The sequence below is a fragment of the Larus michahellis genome, chromosome 4 (assembly GCF_964199755.1).
Source record: "Larus michahellis chromosome 4, bLarMic1.1, whole genome shotgun sequence".
NCBI lineage: Eukaryota > Metazoa > Chordata > Aves > Charadriiformes > Laridae > Larus > Larus michahellis.
In genome coordinates this window covers 72,025,698-72,046,907 of record NC_133899.1, presented here as the reverse complement: position 1 = coordinate 72,046,907, position 21,210 = coordinate 72,025,698, and the positions used below count along the sequence as shown (strand labels likewise).

The 21,210-nt window shown below is 46.7% G+C and overlaps 1 protein-coding gene across 12 annotated transcripts in view; it reads left to right on the top strand.

Annotated features, from left to right (window-relative positions):
• The window catches only part of FOXN3 (forkhead box N3), a 216,009-nt gene that overhangs the window by 71,959 nt on the left and 122,840 nt on the right, over nucleotides 1–21,210 (top strand). For 6 of the 12 annotated variants that reach the window (XM_074585485.1, XM_074585487.1, XM_074585483.1 and 3 more), the window contains exon 2: nucleotides 5,232–5,788. In XM_074585485.1, coding sequence (XP_074441586.1) covers nucleotides 5,246–5,788 — 543 coding nt within the window. In that variant the 5' untranslated portion in view covers nucleotides 5,232–5,245. Of the gene's footprint in view, nucleotides 1–1,893; nucleotides 2,429–5,231; nucleotides 5,789–21,210 lie in introns of those variants that run through there. The other 6 variants (XM_074585476.1, XM_074585478.1, XM_074585484.1 and 3 more) reach the window with 6 other exon arrangements.

Here is a 21,210-nt window from a genome sequence, read left to right as displayed (position 1 = left end):
TCTTCTTGGTATTCTATTCTAAGACACTTGACTTTCACAAGTGATGATAAATGCGATAAATCTCCTTGCTTGCCGATAGAGAGACATGTTGATTCACTTGGAAAAACGTCTGAAGTGTTTGGAGTAAATTCAGGTGGGTGGAGTTATGACTTGGTAATTTAGTTTGGGTTTGAAAGCAAACGGCCATGAGATAAGAGCTGTGTAAACTAATGGTCTGCTGACTGTTGGAGTGTTAGGGCTGGTGGAGTCACAGGGCAGGGCTGGTCACCAGTGAGTAACGATGATACTCTGCTGCCTGATAGGTATTCGTCCCATTCTTCAATCCAGCTGCTGGCGTGTCTTCTTGAAAATATGCAAGAATGTGAAATAGCAGTTCACTGGGTAGGGGAGGGAAAGCTGTCGGCAAAAAAAGGTCTTAGCGAGTTATGACAGGAATTTCTAGTTTGAGAAAATCAACGAAACACTTCTCAGCCCTGCACTTTTGAGAATCGGGCAGTTGCCGCTCTTGTCTAAAAATGTGAATTTCGCGAGTGTCTGAGAGATTAAAAGAGGTTAACCCTTGCCTTGGGAAATTACTAAGTACGGACACGGATATGCAGTAGGATACAGTGGTGATCCTGGCTAAGTGGAATAATATTGACTGTGTGGGCCAGGACAGAATTCCGGCAAGGTCTTGAGACAGCTGTCCTAACTTTTCTAAATAAAATGTCTAAAATGCTTTTCTTCTTGGCTTAGGGATAATTTCTGCATCCAGGGCTGCATTGGAAAGTATCTGTCAGTATACCTGTATTTCCAACTCGTTTTATGTTGGTTATACATTTCTGCAGCAGACCTTTTCTATACTGAAAGGAAAATTAATTTTGAATGTGTGCTAAATCTGCAAGTCGTTTACCCACAGTGGAAAATCCTTGATTTTTGTGGATCAGCTACGAAACAAGTTAATGTACTTGTTTTGCAGGTGGACAGCCATACCTTAATTCTGTGCTGCGAATCACTGAAGCTGCCCGAGATCAAGCGTGTTGCATATGGGAGACTGTGCTTAAACTAGTGTTGTCTCGGCTGGGCAGCTTCTTTTTTGTTTTTAAATCAAGTTAGTTCCCTTCAATTAACTGACGTAAGGTTTTTTTAACTAATAATAGTTAATACTAGTTATATCAAGGTATGGTAGCAGGGGAGAAAACACACCATTCTTCCCAATTAAATCAGGCCTTATTTTAAAGCAAATTTCTTCAGACTAAAGAAATAAACTGGGTGTTTTTCCCTTGGCAGTTATTGCAGGTTTCTGCAGCATGGTTCTTTGCCTACAGAAGGTGGAGATGGGCCCTCAGCAGAGGCTGTGGTTTCACGGCACACCGAGTCGGCAGCAGAGACCCCTGCCATTCCCCGTCCCCTGCCATTCCCCATCCCCATGGCTGTGCCGGCTCTCCCCTGCCCTGCCCGTCTCTGTAGGGCCCGGCTCCCGCTCCTTGAGGAGGATGGATGGGTTTGAAGCTGGCTGAGGGCCCCTCCGAGTCCTGGGTGGGTGGTGGGCTTTGCGGGAGGGTTTTGCCCCCCTGGGACTTGCTTGCCCGCTGCCGGGGGATGCGCAGGCGGCAGCCTGCTGTTGAGAGATGTCCCCCCTGCTCCTCCTGAAGGCGGCGGGGGGGGAAGCGGGGCTCCGCTGCGTTGGTCTTTGGGCTACGGGTGGTGCCTTCAGCGGCCGCCCCGTAGTTCGTGGCAGTTCAGCGGGGGCCGGTGCGGCCGGGCCTCCCGTCACCGCCGCCCGCCGCGCCGCGGGCAGGGGCAGAGACTCGCACAAGCGGCCGGGCCGGCAGCGCCGTCCCTTCCCTCCGCACCGGAGCGTTCTTCCCCGGGCGCTGCCCGCCTCCCTCCCCGCCTCCAGCACCCGCCCGCCCCGGGGCCGACGCCGCCGGCCCGTCCCGACCCCGACGCCGCTGAGGCCCGCGGCGGCGCCCTCCCGGGCGGGGGCCGGCGAGAGGAGACGTCCGAGCGGGCGGCGGCGGGCCGGGGTCCCCGGGCCTGCCGTGAGGAGCGCCGCCCGCCCCGCCGCCCTCCCCCACCGCCGGCGGCCCTGCCTCCCTCCCTCCCTTCCGCGGCTTCTCCCGTCTCGGCTGGCCCAGCCCACGTTTTCCCTCTCTCCCCTCCCTCCCTGGTCATGTGTCGCCTTTTTTTGTTTGCAGTGGAAACAATTTCTCGCTCTCGGGCTTCGCGGCGCGGCGGACCGCTGCCCGTCGGGAGCGCGGGGAGGGCGAGCGGGCCCCATGCTGGCGGCGGTGCCCCCTGCGCCGGGACCCCCGCGGCACCCTCGGGGCTCGGGCTGAGGCGGGCGACGCGCGATGCCCGCCTCCGTCAGATGAAAGTTTGCGCCACAGCCATGAAGGGACCGCGGTGAAACCCCCGTCCCGGCCCCCCTCACCCCCTCCGCCAGGTGAGTTGTTGTTGTTGTTGTTGTTGGCGGGGATTGCGCAAGCCGCTGCCGGGCCCGCCCGACCCGGCCCGGCCAGGCTCGGCTCTCCCCGGCCCCGCACCACAACTTGGCCAGGAGTTGGTGCGCGGACGCGTCCGGTGCGCGCCGCCCTCTCCCCGCCGAGCCCGGCCGGCCCCGCCGCGGGGGCCGAGCCCCGGCCGACCGCCTCCGGCCCGAGGTGGTCCCGCCGGGGGCTTCCGGGAGCCGCTGAGGCGAGGACTTTGGAATACGCACCGGCGCAGGGCTATATGTATTTACAAAAGAGGGTGTAAGAGGCGCGGTGTGGTGCGGGGGGCGGCGGGGCGGGCGCGGGGTGAAGTTTCCTCGCCGGGGCGGCGCGGCGGGGCCGGCGAGGGCCGGTGACATCTGGCCGGCATTGGAGGTATGCGCCCGCCGGCCGCCCGCGCCCGCCCAGCCGGAGCAGCCCCGGTCTCCTAGCAACCGCATTGATTGGCTGCGGCGGCGGCCAATGGGCGCCCGCCCCCCGCTTCCCCCCCCCGTGCGATAAGTACGGTGGGAGCGCGGTGTGGGGGGGTAGCTCCGCTGCGTCCGCTCCCCCCCCCCCCCCCCCCATCTCCGCCCCGGCGACGGGCCGCCGTGGAGGCCCGTCGGGGAGCGGCTGTGTAGGTATCCGGTGGGGCACCCGCAGTTGGCAACGGATTAAAAATGTTCGCCCAAGTGCGGGCTCTCATGTGACCGGCGCTCCTTTGTCTGGCGGCGGGGCGCCGCGGCAGCCGCCACGGGCCTCGTTAACACACACCCCCCCCCATCCCCACACACGGGGCGCAGCCACGGCCGGGCCCCGCCGGCGAAGGGGGTGGGGGGTAGCCCCGGGCACCCCTCACTCCCGTCCCGCTGGGAACTGAGCTCCGCCGGGCCTCCCCGCGGCCGCCGGTGGCCGGCCCGAGCAGGGCTGCAGGGGCCGCGGCCGCCCGGTCCCCCCCCAGGCAGCCGTGGGGACCGCGGCCTGGAGAGGGGAAAAAAGAAAGAAGTGGGGGGGGGATGGTATGATACATCCCTTTGGGAGGATACTGGCAAATAAGCAAATTAAACAGAAAGAGAGCAGCGTGTTGTCATAGCAACAGTGCAATTAAATTACTTTACTGTCAGCCATCATATAATTTTCCTGTTTAGAAGCTCATGGGACGTAACTTACATTTGGAGTCAAAGTTGGGTGTGCGGCGTGGGTAGGGGACGTGGGTGCTCCCAGCCACCCCGCCGGCAGTGCCGGTGTTTTCCTTCGGGATGTGCTGGAAGTGGGACCTGCCTGAGTCTGGCCTCCCGGTGTTTACATCTGCCTTGGGATTTTTTTTTCCTCTTCCAGATCCTCGTGTAAAACCGCACACATTCGCTGAGCTTGGTGGCGACGGTGTCTATTAACGGACTTCTGTGCATAAAAGTTCTGTATGTTTCTTGTTTAGTACAGGCTGCTTTGGTCTAAAGTGTTTATAGAAAGACCTGAGGAACTTTCCTGTTTCATTTTTGCCCTTTTGTAACAGATAAAATAAAGTCCGGCGTTTCTCTTTCGCAAGTGGCTGTTTTGCTCTTTTTTTCCTGTGGATAGGTGGTTATTTCTGTTGTTTCCAGTAGGATTTTTTCCCTTCATTTACAGTATCGACTGTGTGACTGCATGACTTCAGGGAACTGCTGAGGTTACGTTTTAGATAGAGGGAATCATGATCTTGCTCAACATTTGCACAGGAAGTTTTGTCGGTTTTAAATCCGTTATTAACTTTCTCCAATTTTTATTTCACTGCTGTTCGCATCTCCAGACCTAGATCCCAGCAGTTTTCCTGTATGGAGGAGCTAAGGGGGCCTGTCTCCTGCTTCTGAAGTAGAATTGTTGGGCTCCTGCCTGCTGCTTTTGAGTTGGGCCGGTGCCCAACTTCACCCAGCTTCTGAAGGGCTTGTGTCCTCCTGAATATTATGGCTCACAGATATTCCCCTCCCTTCGCCCCCCAAGGCCTGCTGTTGCAGTACCCTCGGCAGCTCGTCCCACCTCTCCCGGGCCGCTGTTAAACATCACAGTGGTCTTTCTGACTCTGTTTTCTACCATGTTGGAAATACAGTCCAGCTTATGTTAAAATCTTCTCTGTTTACATACATTTTTAAAGTGCTCTATTCCTCTGGCGCATGTTTCCTTGTGTCTTGGCCCTGGTCCCAAAACTACTGTGCCTTGCTTTCCCTCCGCCCTTCTCCCACCCTGCCTGGTTTTGAAGTTCTGCTGTCATTTCTGAGTTTGGTTGCAACCACGACTGTAGTCAGGTTGGATGGTTGTCTGCTGCAGCCTGTAGCCAGAGTGACTTTAATAATGGTGCTATTCTACTGTCCTCAAAAGTGAAACAGCTGAACTTAAGCAACTGGCCTTAAGTCTCTCTCTTTTTTTTAAAAAAAAATTTTTTTAGTTTACATGCTTATTAAAGCGATGCAATCAGAGTATTCAATGTATTGATACACATATTCATCATTAGAGAGACATGTCTTTAGGATTTCCTGTGTGCGGCTTCACGTACATGCAGAACCGAGGTGTATTGGGATTATGGTTTTATTCCATCAACTGAAATTTCTTCCTTCTCCTGATTTGAGATTATTTTACTCAATAGCTGTGGATGAGCGTTTATGTGAATCTGTCATTTTTAATACAAATGGTAAAGGACCGAGTGACCAGTTAGGGAAAAGCTGTCAAAACATTACACAGTATCTTTTCATGAGCTTACTTTTCTCTCTGTTTCTTTCTCCCCTTCCTTTGGATTCCGTCTCCCAGGAGCTGCTGTCTAAATGGGTCCAGTCATGCCTCCCAGTAAGAAGCCAGAGGGCTCAGGAATTAGCGTTCCCAGCGGATTGAGCCAACGTTACCAAGATAGTGATATATCAAAGGCACTTCACGATGACGAGGACCTAGATTTCTCTTTGCCTGCCATCAGATTAGATAAAGGGGCCATGGAAGATGAAGAACTAACTAATTTGAACTGGTTACACGAGAGCAAGAACTTGCTGAAAAGCTTTGGGGACTCGGTGTTAAGGAGCGTCAGCCCCGTTCAGGACATTGGTGATGACACGCCGCCGTCTCCTGCCCACTCTGACATGCCCTACGATGCCAAGCAGAACCCCAACTGCAAACCTCCTTATTCCTTTAGCTGCCTCATATTTATGGCCATTGAGGACTCGCCAACCAAAAGACTGCCCGTAAAGGATATATACAACTGGATCTTGGAACACTTTCCGTATTTTGCAAACGCACCCACTGGATGGAAAAATTCTGTGAGACATAATCTGTCCTTGAATAAGTGTTTTAAGAAAGTGGACAAAGACAGAAGTCAGGTAAGTTTGGAACTATGGAAACCTATCTGGCTCTGAAAATACTCACCTGCTAATTCCAGAACGTGTCTGTAACAGGGAAATGCAGGATATGCAACGCCGTCCCTGGTAATGTAGTTCATTAAATTCAGAGAGCAAACATTTCTTTAGCATGGCTCATTCTGATTTTATTAAATTCATTGTCTAGACATCTGTAAGAAAGTACTCAGGGTGTGTGTGTGTGTGTTTTTTCTTTTCCCCCCAGCTGGTGTCTTCATGCATAGTGGTTAAATATTGTTTTTAGTTATCATGCTGTGGTAATGGTTTCCAGCTATACTAGATGAATGTAATCATGTTATAAATAGGCTGCTTGCTGTTCTTGGCTTATACAAATGTATAGTGAAAGGGTATGCCTTATGTAAGAGTCCATCGCCTTTTCCCTAGTCTGTGTTGTAATCTGAAAAAACTTCTTTTAAACAAGCTGAAGTAGTTCTGAATTTTGGTGATGAAGCTTTGTTCCATTTCAAGCCGGTTTTAGAGAAACCCTTCAAAGAGAAGGAGACAGGTCTGGCAGCAAAGGTGAAAGTTACCATTCACCGAAATGTCAGTCATTCTCTCCCTGGGCTCACGTAGCTTCTACGGCTGGTGCGGTGGCAGAAGCCTGGGGAGTGCATTTTTGCTTTCGGATCTCTGTTGTTGTCGCCTGGTTTCATCGCTGAATCCTCAGCGACGTCTGCAGGAAGGGGCTGTGTGTGAGGGAATGGGGAAGCCAGCTGAGTGGTGGAGGCAGTCCTTTGCAGAGCCTTCCGCCGCCTCGGTCTGTCTGGGAGCCGGTATCGGTTTCCAGAGGGGACAGTCTCCAGGAGCAGTGGTCTGGATGAATCTTTGGCAAAGTATGAATATACTGATAAAAATATCAGCTTGCAGATTGATTTCACAGGCCTTCTCACAGGTTAGCGAAATAAATAGCAGGTTAAATCGCATCACTGACTGTCTGTCTCTGAAATTGGCTGAAGATCAGAAAGTGGATGCTTTCTCCTGGCAGAAACAATAGATGGACTCAACTTTTGTATTTCAGTGAAGTAAATGCCGTGATTGTCTTATAACTGGTTACCCTGAAACTAGACTTCTGTTGGTGGTGCTGTTCTCCCTATTTTGTGTGCGATTTAACTTTAAATGCCGAGGAATAAGAGCTCAAGTAGCTCTAGAGGAGGAGTCATGTGTTATCCTAACTATCAACTTTTCATTTTGGATTCATTAACTTCCTTTTCTCCGAAGCTTTCCTTTTTTAAACGATTGACACTTTTATCTTCTTTTTCTTTTTCTCCTTTTTTTAAAATGTTATTCCCCAGAATCCACTGTCCACATGCTGCTGATCACACACTGTGCACTGGTAAATTAGTTGCTATGAAAGATTGTGTGTGAGATTAAAAAACCTGTTCCTGAACTGGATCTCATTTTGTGTAAAACAGAGTCTTAAATTCTTGTTTGGAAGCGAGACCGTAATAACAAGTGCCACACCAGACTTTTATGATCCTGTCCCAGGCCATAAGAAACCTTCACACAATACATTTTTAAAAAGCCCCAAATATTGTAACTGGCAAGGTATGTGTTTAACGTTGCCGTTTGTGTTTTGTTCTGTCCCTCTTCCTCTGTTTACAAGTTGACTATTTAGATTACAGCTTCCTTCCTATGAGGAACTTGTCTTCATGTCTATCTGTCAGATATCCGTCGGTCTGCTGAGCTCCTATGAACAATACCGCAACGAGCTGCTTCTCCACGGGGAAGTGGCGGAGCACAATGCATGACTAGTCACCTACGTCTCGAATCCGTGATTAGAGCCATGGTTACAGAGCTAGACAACAAGGTGTGGTGGGAGGCCTTGCCTATATGAATAACGAGGTGGGGTTTTATTCATTCCTGGAAAATCCCGGGTTATGAGAAAGAATTTCTTCCATCTCCTGGAGATGCTAATAACTGCGGGTAGCCAGCATTAAGGTGAATGAGATGAGAATCTCAAACGTAAAATGCACCAAGGCAAGTCGCTTAAATCCCCTGCTGGGTTTTTCTCATGTCCTGGCCAAGGGAGGTGGCAGAGACAATCCCGAGAGCAGAACTGGCGGTTGGTCCGAGTTGCTGATCAGGTGCTTGACAGCTAATTGTGGACTTGGAAAGCAATAAACATCAACTGCTGGCTTTGAAAATACCTGTGTGTGTGTGTGCACACACACACTTGGGGTTGATTGGAGTCCCTTGCAGCAGGCGTCTCTGCTGTTCAGAAGGAAAGTGTCCATCTAAAAGGTTCTCTGATTTTGGGCTGGGGCTGGGGGCAGGATAAGGGGGGGACTCTCCTCTATAAGGAACTGCTTCATAACACTTCTTCTCCTTTGCAGCCAGATTCTGCAAATTACAGGTTTGGAGTCTGTCTGTCTTACTGTTTTCATGTGGGGGAAAAAAAAAAGGCATTTAGGAAATAGCATGTTATAAAATGCTAACAAGGTGGGCTCTGAAACATGTACAGTACGGGGGGAAGGAGTTAATCAGTGCTGGGAATTGCAGGCATTTGCCGGTTGATGTGCATTGACACATTGTGAAAAGCTAGAAGCTTTTCCTCTCATAGCTGTGCTTTCCAGTGTTTGTTTGTGTAGCCTTTCAGTAATCGTTTTTCTAAAAAAAGTTCTGCTGAACACTTAATTCTTTTCTGAATTCCCTCTGCATAGTAGTTTTCTCAATCTTGGGTTCCACTAATTTGTATTCACGGGGCTAAATATGTATTTAAAGGAGGCAGCTTTTTCTGCTTGCATATGAATGCTTGCATTTCCTGATGGGAGATCCTTGTAACAGGGTTGGGGGGGAAAAAGAGACGTACAGGCTGCATCACTTGAGTTTTTGGCTTATCCTGTTCTGGTGCTTTTAGGTCTGGTGTGGAATGCCGGGAAAAGACATTTTTCTCCTCGTATTTGTTTATGCACTGCTGCTATTTCACTTCAGCTGCAATGCCATCAGGCTTACCTGGCAAGCCGACAGAGTGACTATTCATGTAACTTCGCGATGAGGCTGATCTCCTGGGTCAAGACAGAGGGCCGGGCTGGAGAAGGGAAAATGCTGAGCCCTTGATTGTGCAAACCTCTTTGCATTGAGCTCAGCAGTTTAATAATAGTTGGCCAGAGTGTGAAGCATCACATGATGGGGAGTGGACGAGGAGTTCCCCGGCTTTGTTTATACTGCTGGACCTGTGAATTCAGTCGTTCAGATTAATCCTATTGTGAACGTACAGATCTAAATGTCCTCTAGTGTGTGTCCCATTTAGTACAGCCCTTTAGCCCATGACTTCCCTGACTTCCCTACCATCTGGTCCTTGGCTATAGAGAGGAATTTTTCTTGTATATGTGTCTCCATAGCAACGAGTTTGCAGTTGATATGGAAAGTAAGCAGTTGCCCTAGCAACGGAGTTACTGATGTGGCAGCTTCTCTGCTTGCAGGGAAAGGGCTAAGCTAGTTCAGACGCATTATGTAGGTTTGCTGTAATTATAGCTGTGCCCACTAGTGCTGCTCTCGCTAAGGGTCTGTTGAAAAAATTTGTTATGAGCCCTATTTCCCCCCTACCCCCAGATTTATTTTATTCATGTAGGGATTCCTGCTTTGAACAAAGGCGGGTAGGATTGTATTTTCAGGGCACGTGATACATCTGTGCCTTCTATGAATGCAAACTTTCTTGATCGTTATTATCAAATGAGTGGATGAGGGGAGAGGATGTTTGACACCGTTGGCTTCTCTGCAATTTTTTTTGTCTCAGAGAACAGCCTGTGGTTACAGGAGCTGGGGCTCTCGTCCCATGCTCCGTTCCGCTATTCTGCCATCTTTTCCCCGGTCTGTGCTTCTTCAGGCATCCATCCGACCAAGGGTTCCTCTTTGTGTCTGCTCTGTGTTGTCTGAGACAGGGGAACGCACACATGCTCCTGGCTGTGTGCACGCTGAAGAAATTCAAGTCTCTTAAAGGTTTGCTTGGCACTCGTGCTGAGGGACGTCTTAATAAAAATGTAATGAGGGTAAAGGATATGTTTATGGGGATGGGAGAAGAAAATTCTCCTCGCTTGATGTGGAAGTTATTCTTAGAAGTACATGGTCCATAACTGGGTCATGGAGATCCAGCCAGGCTCCTCCTCCGTCTGGAGCAGGCTCTGAGATCTGAGGACTCCCGAGTGGTCCTTGGGCTCTGTGAGAGCCAGCGTCCAACTGTCCTCCTCTAATGCTCTGCCTCTCGTAAGCGCTCTGCCAGGGCACCTGACAGGAGCCATGGGGGACCCTTTGGACGCAGGAGACTTTTCTGGAATCCCTCCTGCCAGCGTCTGTCCTCTGATGTGATAATGCCTGGGCTTTTGACAGGTAAAACCCTGCAGAAATATGAGCACTGGCTGGAGTGAGAGGAAAAGGAAGCCTGCCTGTTCTTCCTTAGAATCTCCTAATCCAATCTGCATACACACAAAGGCGAGGGACCGGGGACCCTGTCCTCCCTCTTTTAATGCTATTATTCAAGAATATTTCAAGGAGTGTGAAAGCTCAGTGGCACTCTGGGGATAGGAATGATCTCTTACGTTTTTAATATTGTTATCACCTAGACTGACCCAAATAACACAAGCGTCATAATTTCACTGTATTTATAACATCTGGTGGAGTTAAAGTGTAAAAAAGCCCCACAAACCAACCAACCCAAACAACAAAACAACACCTCACATCCATGTTAAAGACTTCAGATGATGTTGACTCCATTAATAAAATAATGTCCTAAATAAGCTGGTCCAACTGTTAATTTCCCAAATTGTTAAAAGGAGGTGTTGTGTTTTGAAACTGGAATTCATCTAGTTTAACTCGAGATCCATTTTGTTATACCCCAGTGTATCTACTCTCTAGTATCAGAAATTTTCTCCTCAAATTGGTATTTAGAGAAATAAGGGTCATCTCACTCCAGACCAATCATTAAATTGTCTAGAACCATACTGTAATATGGGGTTTCCAGGTATCAGATGATTTCTGGAGTGCTTTTCTCAAACCCTTTCGGTTTTGTTTTTGAAGTGCAAACCCAAGAAATTATACCGAATATTTAAATAATAGATTTCCTAAAGCTGTGCTTGGAAATAACATGCTTCTGTTTCACTGGCTTCCAGCTGATCGACTTTACATCAGAGCTTACTCTTTGCAGTCGAGTCTGCCTGTATTAACTGGTTTAGAGCTGTACAAAGCATAATCAGTTCCTTTTCAAATAATGATGAAGAGCTCACAATATCTGGAGAGTCCTCTGGACCTTATATCTAAGGTATTTACGTTATCTTGTTCTTGGTTAAGATAGCCCATGGGCAGGTGCCCTGCTGGGTAACTGGGGTGTTAGTTGCACATTGACAGGCTGTTGACCTACCAGAGGGGACTGGCTACTTAGGTTAAATAAACGGGAGTAACTGGCCATGTCTGTGCCCCTAACTCACAGCAAAGATTATATGAAGTGTGTTAAGCAGCACTGAAAGAGCCGGGACAGGAGAGCAGGAGCGAGCCGCTCTTTACCTGTTGGGCTTGGGCTGTGGTGGGGTTGATGAGTCTGTTTTCAGCCATGCTCACACCTTCCTTGTTCCTGGCTGTTTGCTCCGACTCTTTCCTGGCACATGAACTTTTGTGTTTCTGTGACAAGCCACAGATCTGGTCAGAGATCTGATCTGTCTAGATTTTTGTGTTTCTGTCTTTTTTTTTAATTCTTGATTTGCTTTTCAGCTTAATTCCTTGATTCAGGTCACAGCGCAGTCCAACAAACAGTTGTGCCAAGATGATGGAGGGAGTAGAGATGATGGGAGGCTGGGGAAGACTCTCCAGTTGGGATTGCTGAGGAGGCAAGCCATTCCTGACAGAAGAAAGGCCGGGTAGAGGCTGGCAGCTGCAGGGAGAGTTGGTGCAGGACAATTTGGCAGGGTAATGGATGTAGTCCCTACCACAAGGGAAAGGCCAGGGTGAAATGAGAAAAGAAGTTTAAATATAATAGGAGGCTTTCTTCTGCCGGAGACATTTCCTTTGTGAGCAGAAGTGTGCTATTTGTTTTTCAAGTGGCCTGTGTTTTACAGGTGATTTAAAGTGATCAAAGTCTGGGCTACCACCATCAGGCATGGTCCCTGCCCAACCTGCCGCCTGGTCCCTTTGCTGGGGGATTGAAGGATCTGGGACTATATTGCCAGCCCCTCTTGAGCTCCGTACTGGCACGTGTGTCACCACGCAGTGAGCAGGCTGTAAACTATTTGTGTTTATTTTTGTTTGAGTTATTTTTTCAGTGGGCGAATTTAGTTGGATTCATTTTCAGCTCCCTGCTTAGCTCATGGTCACTGTGGTCAGAGGAGCACCGGTGTCAGCACAGGCTGTAGGCTCAGCTCTGTTTAATCGGGCATGAAACTGAGCCTGTGGCTTTCAGCCAGCTCAGAGCTGGCCCGGCGGCAGCAGAAGAAGGTGGGGAAGGGAAGGGGCAGGAGATGCTCTTGCCTTTGAGGGCACAGACTGTGCTTAAATCACGGGCTGCTTGTATGTTCAGTCAGGTACGTGCTTGGTGCTGGGTTGGGCCCATGTGACATGGGTAAAACAGTCCCAAGAAAACTGCACAGGGATGTTGTGTGTGCACACGCACATCTGTGTTTTCTCAGCTTCACAAGGTTTGTTTCTTTCTGTTGTCCAAAGGTTTTCATATTGGCAGTAGGGGTGGCTTTGAGTGGAGCTGTGCTGTGGATACTCTGAAAAGCTATTATGGAAAAGGGAAGGATGTCCATAAAATCAGTTGTCAGGCTTTTCCATGCTGCTGTCTTTACGTCCTCATCACCAGCTAGGTTTCTTCCTAACAGTCAGAGAGCCAACGAACTGCTGTTGTCACTGCCGGCAAAGGAAGCAGGGATTCTGGGGCCACAGGAGGCCTTGCTGGTGATGGGACTGGAGAACGTATGTACACAGGAGTGCTTTATGTGTCCAGTAATGAATGCTGGCCTGCGGGGGATGACCGCGAAACTCCTGTGGCGGTAGGCAAGATGTGCCCCTCAGCACCAGGCCCGCGACGGCGGCTGCGCTTCCTCTGGTCGTGGCTGAACATCAGATGAACTGGGCTTGCTGGTCTGGCTGAGTGTGCGCTCCTCTGTCTCGCACTTCAGTTCTTCAACAAAACATCAAAAAATCTATTTTAATTACAAAATATGTGTCCCTTAGACTTCCTCCTTCCTTTCCTAGAAGGGAAGTGAAGTGTTTCACATTGGCTGAAAGAGCACAGCAAATTGTGCTGCGTGGCTTCTCCTGGGTGAAGACCTCGTGAAAAAGCGTTTAAAAGACTTGATCATAATTGAGCAGTTGAAAATAATTGAGGAGTTGAAAATACTCTTCAGGCAGCCTGAAGTAGCCATTGAGTTGCTGGAGAAGCTTCCTTTCCTTACTGTGGTTTCAGGTGGTTGCTGCGTCCCACTCACTGATCCAGGCAGCTGAAACCTTGACTCATTCCTGTGGCAGCTCCACGTTCCTGGTAAAGTCATTTGGCCCGGTGGGGTCTGAGAAGGAGTCTCCAGGCTGCTCATAACCTTCTGGGTTATTTTCAGCGAATTGCTGTATCTTCATCATAAATCTAGTTAAAACAAATGAATGATCTAGGGTAACACAAGCTGGAATCCTTATGAAAAAGGGACTGGGTGTGACTCTGTTTTTAATTTAGTTCGTCGTTATTTGTGTGTTGGTCAGTGGTGGCTTAGTGTTTAGAAGTAATTGACTTCTGTCATTTCAAGACCGGGCAGACCATTGCTAGATGAAGTCATGGTGCAAGCACTGTACATAGCTATAACAAAGCCAAATGTTACGCTGCAGTTAGTCTTGTGAACACAGATTTGCTTAAAAAAAACCCACGTGGCTGCCTCTGGTTAAGTTTTGCTCGGTAAGCATCTAGGGAAAGACTGCTGCATGCTTATATGTGTTTCTTAAGCTAATAAAGATTTCCATCTCTAAGTATTTGCTTTTATCTTTTGATTCATAATCTGGTATTTTGAACCAGTATAAGTCAATTCTCCTGTCTTCTAGGCAAAGGAAGATACTGAAGAAAGTTTGCTTTAATGAGACACGTATGAATCTTGCTGGTTTTCTGGAACTTCTCGTTTAAGTCAGTTTGTTATTAAGTAGTTTAAGAACAATGAGATTTTGCATTCTTCAGTAGTAGCAACTGGCTTCTTAGGATTGAATATTTAAATTTTGGTCTCAAGGAAAAAACTGTTTAATTTTGCTTCCTAACATCTGTGATTCGATCCAATTCCCAGTTAGTTTCAGTCCCTCTCCCAGCCATTCCCCACCTGCTCCAGTGTCTTGGAGCTGGCCAAGAGCAGGGCACCCGCGCTGCACCAGAACTGGGAAATTACTAGAGGTGAGCTGGGGGAGAGAGGAGGTGCCAGAATTGATTGTCTGGCAGTGCTTAATTGACACGCAGCAGAGAAACACAGACGGTCCTTCAGGTGTGCTTATGAGTCCCTGGTCCTTGATGCGTGTGCTTTGGCATCTTTAAAGGTAAAAGGGATCCTGTATGTCTGCTTGAATGCTTGTATCAGTCTTGTATCTTAGTTCTTCTGACTTAATTCCTGTGTGTTTTCTCTGGTTTGGAAGATTTTGGGCACAGAAGTTATACCGTACATCTTCTTTAGTTGTGGAGACAAAGGCGGCTCTAGTGAAGGAGCAGAAGTGTTGTTGCTGTTGGACCCTGTGGATAGCTGCTGGGACACCGGCTGTTCAGCTGGCCTGGGACTAACTGGCCTTGTAGGTGAGGGCAAGGAGCACCTTCCTCCACGATGCTGCTTTTAGCGAGACCTTCCTGAGATGTTTTCCCTTTGAGCAAAATTGTTGTCCTTGACTGAAGTTCACAGCAATTCTCACCTTTAATTACACAAGGGAGTGCAGAATGCCGTGGCTCTGCCGTGTCATTGTGTCCATGATTCCTCTTAGCCTGCCTTCAGATGTTACCGATCAAGTGGCTGGAGCTGCTGAGTTGCCCAGTAGTTGAGATACTGCACCCACATTGCTACTGTGTCTGGTCATTTAGTGCAGATTATTGCAATAGCAATAAAACTGTGGTTATCTTTTCTGGAGAATAAACACATTTATAACAGTCTGTATGCTGACAAGATTTATCTACTTGCTGGCAACTCAGCTGGCTTCTACAAAGTCCTAAATTTCTTGCAGCTGTAAGTGGTGCCAGACTCCTCAGTGAGAGAGGTCATGTAAGATAAGCAACAGTAGGGAGGAAGAAGGAGAGTGACCTTTTTACTCTGGCGTAGTTATTTTTCCTCCTGATTTTTTGGTAGGTTGCAATTGGCCCTTCTTAGCGTGGAGCATTACTTGTTTTCTTCTGTTCTTCCACCAGTTTGGACTCCTGACTTCCTAGGAGCTGCTTTTGATTTACTCTTGAGTAAACAACAGCAGAATTGGGACTGAAGGCTGGAAGATAACACTTGTGGCCAAAAATGATGCTTCTGGATCTTACTCAGTTATCCATAATAGTAATTTTGGAGACAGTACATTTCAATTCCTTAGTTATGTTCTTCAAATTCCATTCTGGGTGTTATGGAAAGTTTGTCCTGGGAATTAATGTAGGAATTTGTGAGAGGACTCATTCCAAGGATCTTAAATGCAAGCGGGTTTTTCCTTGCTACAGTGGAAAAGAAACCAAGTTGCTGCCCTTAGCCGGTGACTTAAGATAACAAAACACTGTCTATGGCATGCGGAATTGCTATATTTTGTTGCAGCAGTGAACGGTAGCAATTTACCACTAGCTGAGTACTATCAGGATTTTGCAATGCCACTGTAACTCGCTGGAAGACGACTGTTGGTAAGCAGAGGAATGAATGGGCTTCTGTACGAGGAAGTCTCAATGGCATGGCATGTCTATGGCAGTACACGGAGCAGAAACTTATTGATGGGATTTTGCATAAGAGAATCTAGTTGAAGGCTGAATTTGCACTCATTCAAGCTATGAGCAGAAAATTAGGCACTGCTCCAGAGCTATATTTATGAGATCCTGTGGCTGCCTACTATGGGAGGGTACTCATTGAGATGAGGCAACTATTGTAAATGTTTTTCTGAGTTTAAAGTTGAAAAAAAAAAAAAATGCCTACAGTGCAACTTGCAAGGGCTGCAGGGGTTAATGCAAGATGAGGGTTAGGTACTCAGATAGATACCTTGTCTCAAGCTTTCATTTACATATTCTTTTCTCTTTTCCTCACCCTTTAGGGTGGAGAGTGGGAACACATCTCTCCTTAGGTTTTGTGTGTTCCAGTAAAAATAGAGAAATAATTCATGAAATGTTCTGGTTTTAGATTAGGGGGAAGGGGGCAAACACTGTTTAGGTTAAGTGATACAGAACGTAATAAATGGAACAGTTTTGCAATTAGATCTGTTTTCTTTAAATTGCTGGGGAGAACTAAATAGTTCTTGCGTGGTTCATCTTTAGGAATAATGTCCTTGCCATGCAGGAGAAGCCGTATTTGCAAGATTCTCCTTAGTACCGCTGCCTTGCACTGGCAGCCTGCGTGCAGCCTTCTCCAGCCCTAGAATAACACAGAAGCACGGCGGTTCCACAGGTCCTCACTGCTCCTGGGAGCACTTCGAAGGCTTTTCATGAGCAATGTTGATGGCTTTAAGAATTGCATGCTGCAATTACACTTAGACTTGGAGAGAAAATGGCACAGAGCTCCTGGGTCAAAAGGTATGTAGTTCTGCAGGAATCCTCTTCAGAGATTATGTTTCTTTATAAACTTAACTGGAAATAGTGATACAATTCTTACATGATTCCACCCTTCCTGAAGTACTTTAGGACTAAGGAGCTGTAGATGAATAGTGTAAGTAATTCTTTGGCTTGCCGGCATAGCTAAGGTAGGAAGGAAGAAATGCGCGGTGTCCATGGGAAATGCAGGTTTTCAGGCTTTAGTTGGGAGAGATGGGAAGTTGGAGGGTCAGGATGTGTCCAAGATGGCTGGAAATCAGACAAATGCTGGCATTTGCATGGTTTGTTTTGAAGCAGTCAGATGAACGTGTCCAAACTATTTTTTCCTGTTTTGGCAATTAATGTAAGGCATTTATTGTTACATAATTACCTCGTTGCGCTAATTTATTTGGGTTTTCTCTCTTTTACCCCCTTTCTTTACAAATGAACGTTTTCCCCCTCAGTGCTCAGAGTTACATATACAAACCTTGTTGTAAAAAGAGGTTGGATTTGTTGTTCACAATTTTATATCAAGTTCTAACACTTTCTAGTCTTCTGGCTGCACGGCAGAGAAAGAGGAAAGAAGCTGTCATAGAGACAAATTGCACAGAAGACTCCGTACGGTGCTAGCTTCCAGCTATTGAGACAAATGGGATTTTATTGTTCAGGCTGTACCTCCTTTTCTGCTTAAATTCATTTATTCTTGTATCTCTCTGTATACGTGTGTGCGTGTGTATAAAAATCTATTTTATATATAAAAAGCGTTACATAGTCATACTGTATTTTGGATCATCCAGACATTTTTAAGGTAAAATGGGAGCAAAAAGTAGTATGGATTTGGGTTGTCAGACAAAGCTTTCTACCTACTCGCACCTCTGCATTAGGAAAACAAGATGCTGTCATAGGGGTACATCTCTGCAAAATTTCCTTAGGACAGACATGTTCTGTTGCCACAACTGGTTAACACTTAGTCTAAACAGATCACTCTAAATTAAGAGTCTAACTAACCTGAACCATGTCTCTTGCTTTTTTCAAAACAAACCAGCACTTAAAATTTAGTAAAACTCTTCCACTTTGATTAATTTTTTTGTTCTTTCAGGTTTTGCTAAAACACCTGTAAAACTTCACTGCCTTTTGGGCAGCTCTGCTTTTGTTCGGAGGAATAAAGTTCCTTGTTCTTGGCTTAGCAAGTCTGCTTTGATGTGTCATTTGCTGTTGGCTTTCAGAGCTGAGTAATTTTGAATTTGGAAAAGCAGAAATGTAATTATAACCCGTTCCATTAAGAGACGAGCTGTTCTGTCATTCTTGTTTGAGGGAAAAAAATATAAAATTTTCATTTAGAAACCTTTGATTTTAATTTGTAGTATTGAAATTGTAGGAAAGATCTTGCTTTTTCATCCTGTTTTTCTGCTGACTAGGAAGAAAATAGGAAAATGCGGGTGTGTGTCCCCCCAGCTAAAATGCTTGCATTATTTTAGTTTCAAAGTAAACATGCTTATGATCTAACCACTTTTGCTAATTACCATCTGCTCCTTCATCAGCACTTGAGTCCCACTCACCCTCCAGTGTCTAGTATGCCAGAAATGTGTTTGCCTGGGCTTGAGCTGATGGTACAAGAGTCCATGTCTTAATTATGGTAGAATTATCCACTTGTGTGCCACATCAACTTTCATTTATTTCCTTCACAATTTGTAAAACAGGGTCCACAAACTTGTTGGATTTGCACTCTGAATCTTTAATTTCGACATGCATGAAAAAGGAGAATTTGCTTCATCAGTAAGCTCTTGGGGTTTTTTTTCCTCTTTTGACTGTCTGTCAGTTTGTGTTGTTTGGCATCAGGTTAAACAATAAATCGGTTCCAGAGCTGGTTTAAATGGCTTTTCAATCCACGCCATGTGTAGCCTCAGCCTTCTCGCACTGTGTAGAGACGCTTTTGTTTGGAAAGGGAGGGAATCCTGTAATTGCCCAAATAAATTCTCTGTGTTTGTGTTGTGTGGCTTTTAGATTTGACCAAGTAATGTTAGCATCTAGGTGTATCTGTGTGTAATAATATATGGATATGATAAGGGTGGTGTGGGGGGCTATATAAACAAGAGATTTGGGCCTTAGAAGTTACGAAATTGGCTTAAAAATCATGTCATTTAAAATAATGGAGGAGGGTGTGTGTGCCTTATTTTAGAGCCTTTAAGATCTTTTACGGGCTCTTTTACAGAAGTGAAGACAGCTGGAAACATTTTGGTTTGTTTTTTTTGTCCCCCGTCCCCCCCGCCATGATTTTGCCCCATCTCATGACTTTCTAATAGAAACACCTAGAATCCCAACATGCTAAAAATGCTATGAATCGTCAATATTAAAGCCAGATTCTGGAGGTTAGGATAAAGCTGTAATCTGTCAAGTTTCTCTCAAACTCTTTTGTTGGTGGCGTGTTCAGTATTGCCCTGGAGAGTCTTTTGCAAGGAAAACACAGCAATTACAGAAATCTTCTTCTGTACAGTGCAGATGTCAGCGTTTGTGGTCACTGGGTGTGACTGCGAAGAGGAGAAGGACCTTTTGAAGGATGCCAGCACTTTTCCACAGGCTGGCACTTTGGAGCACGTTGTGGGGCAAGCAATGGAGGGTTTTTCACACCAACAGTGTGCTCAAGGGCTGGTTACTGGTTTTCAGCAGGATTTGGTACGTTGCGGAGCTCTGAAAGGGTAAGATCACTGCTGTCAAAGTTTTTCATCGTCAGTAGGATGGATGGAGTCAATTCTGAGGTGTCCCTTCCTTTTTGCTCAGCTTTTGGATAGGGCTTTCAGCAGTGTGGACCTCATTTTCTATCTATGCATTTTTCTTTGTCATGGAGTTTGTATGTTATTTTTGGTTGTTTTTCACATTCAGGTGTTCATTTCTGATTGCTATTTTTGTGTTTTTTTCCCCCTCTTAGTTCTCTCTTTTCTTACTTGCATCATCTAGAAATGGTTCATAAATGTCTGTCTGAGGAACACGTGGCAGGGGCAAGTGCTTTAAATCATCGTTGCACTGTGCTGAAAGTGCATTTGCATTTTGGAAAAGAAAAAAGTTGCAACCTTTTTTGAAGCAAGATTTTAATTTGTAAACCATATGCTATTTTTGGTGTGTCAAATACGAAGTCTTCCTGTGTGAAACCGATAGAGAAAAAGATCACAGGAGACCTGGAGCAGTGACTCAGGTCACAGCAGGCCTGTTTGCATGACACCTGTGTCATCAAAATAGCCTTGCTTTGGCATCCTTAAATGAGATTTTCTTTTCCTTTAGATGGTAGACCTGTTCAAAGGCATATTTGATCATGAATAATTTGGAGGAAAACAATTTTCCATCCTTCTGAGAATACCATACATCATCTTATAGCTTCTGAACTCTTCACAACATCAACATCTGATGTTGGGCAAGTTGTCAATTTTCATTACAGGAGTCTGCTCAGAAATTGTTTCTCCCTGTTTCCTTCTACTTCAGGCATGTTAAGTCAGATAAATTCATACACTGATGTTTAATCACTGAGCGCTAATCACCCCTGTGCAATATTGATCAGCAGCCTTTTGGTATACAATGATCTGAATGAGTAATAGCTTGCTAGTAAACACTGAAGAACGGGAGGGTGAAGATGGTGAGTTAGCCCAATGTAGAAGCTGATACAGTTTTTCTCATTTCCAGAGGTTTCTAGACTCCATCAGTGTTGTCTTCTCTTTTTTCCCCTCCCCTGCTCCAGGCTATTTTTTCTTGTTCTCATGTTCAAGCCAAGCAGTAATCCCTCATTTCTGTGGATGGTGGTGTCTTTCAGCAACCGCCCCAGTCCTTCTTCTCGGGGCTGCTGATGCTGCTGAGGTTGTCCACGGTCTCATTTTCCCGAGGAACCTGTCCTTTCTCCTCTTCCTCCTCCCGGCACACTTGAAGCACGCTCAGGCTTCCCGTGCAGCCCTATTTCATGGGGGCTGCCTGTGAACATTGTGCTTGAAAACGACTGCTTGTGAGATAATTCAGTTAAAAAGAGAGCAGGGAAAACCCAAGCAGGCAGGGCTGCGCTGTGTGGGTGGAAAGCTTCCCCCCCCCCCCCGCCCCCTTCCTCCCACTCTTTCCTTACCGGGTAAAAGAACCCGGTCTGTGCCTGAACTTGCTATTCTGAATAACCTCTTTTCTGCACACAGTGACTGATGCTCGCATCCTGTTCGCTACCAGCTTAGCTGAAAGAGCGCCCTGAAGAGTGACGTTTCTATTTCTGTTGGGTTTGTTTCAGTCAGTTTGCAGGCTGGCTCTTTGCTGCTGCCTCCGTCACGTGCCTTTTGATTCTCTTCTGTGAATTTGAGGAAACCCGCTTTTCCTTTGCTTTTTGTATGAAATAGCAAAATCACTGTGGGATTTCAAACCGCATCTGGAAAAATGAGGTGGACTTTAAACAGAGGAAGAATCTGTATTGAGTCAGGATCCATAAGTGTTTAGACTTTGATTAATGCTCTGCTAATGCAGAACTGGTCTGCCTGGGAAATAACGTGAATAAACCTGTAAATCCTATTCTTGCCAAGCTGTAGTTTTGATCAGGGACTTGCTGGCTTCCTTGGGAAAAAATCTAGATTTAAATATTCTTTTTTTTTTTGCTTTAAATCCATGCACACCAGTGACTCTATGTCTTATTTCTCTAATATAATCACTTTGCCATGTTTAATAAACTATCTGCACACTTTCAAATCTGTTT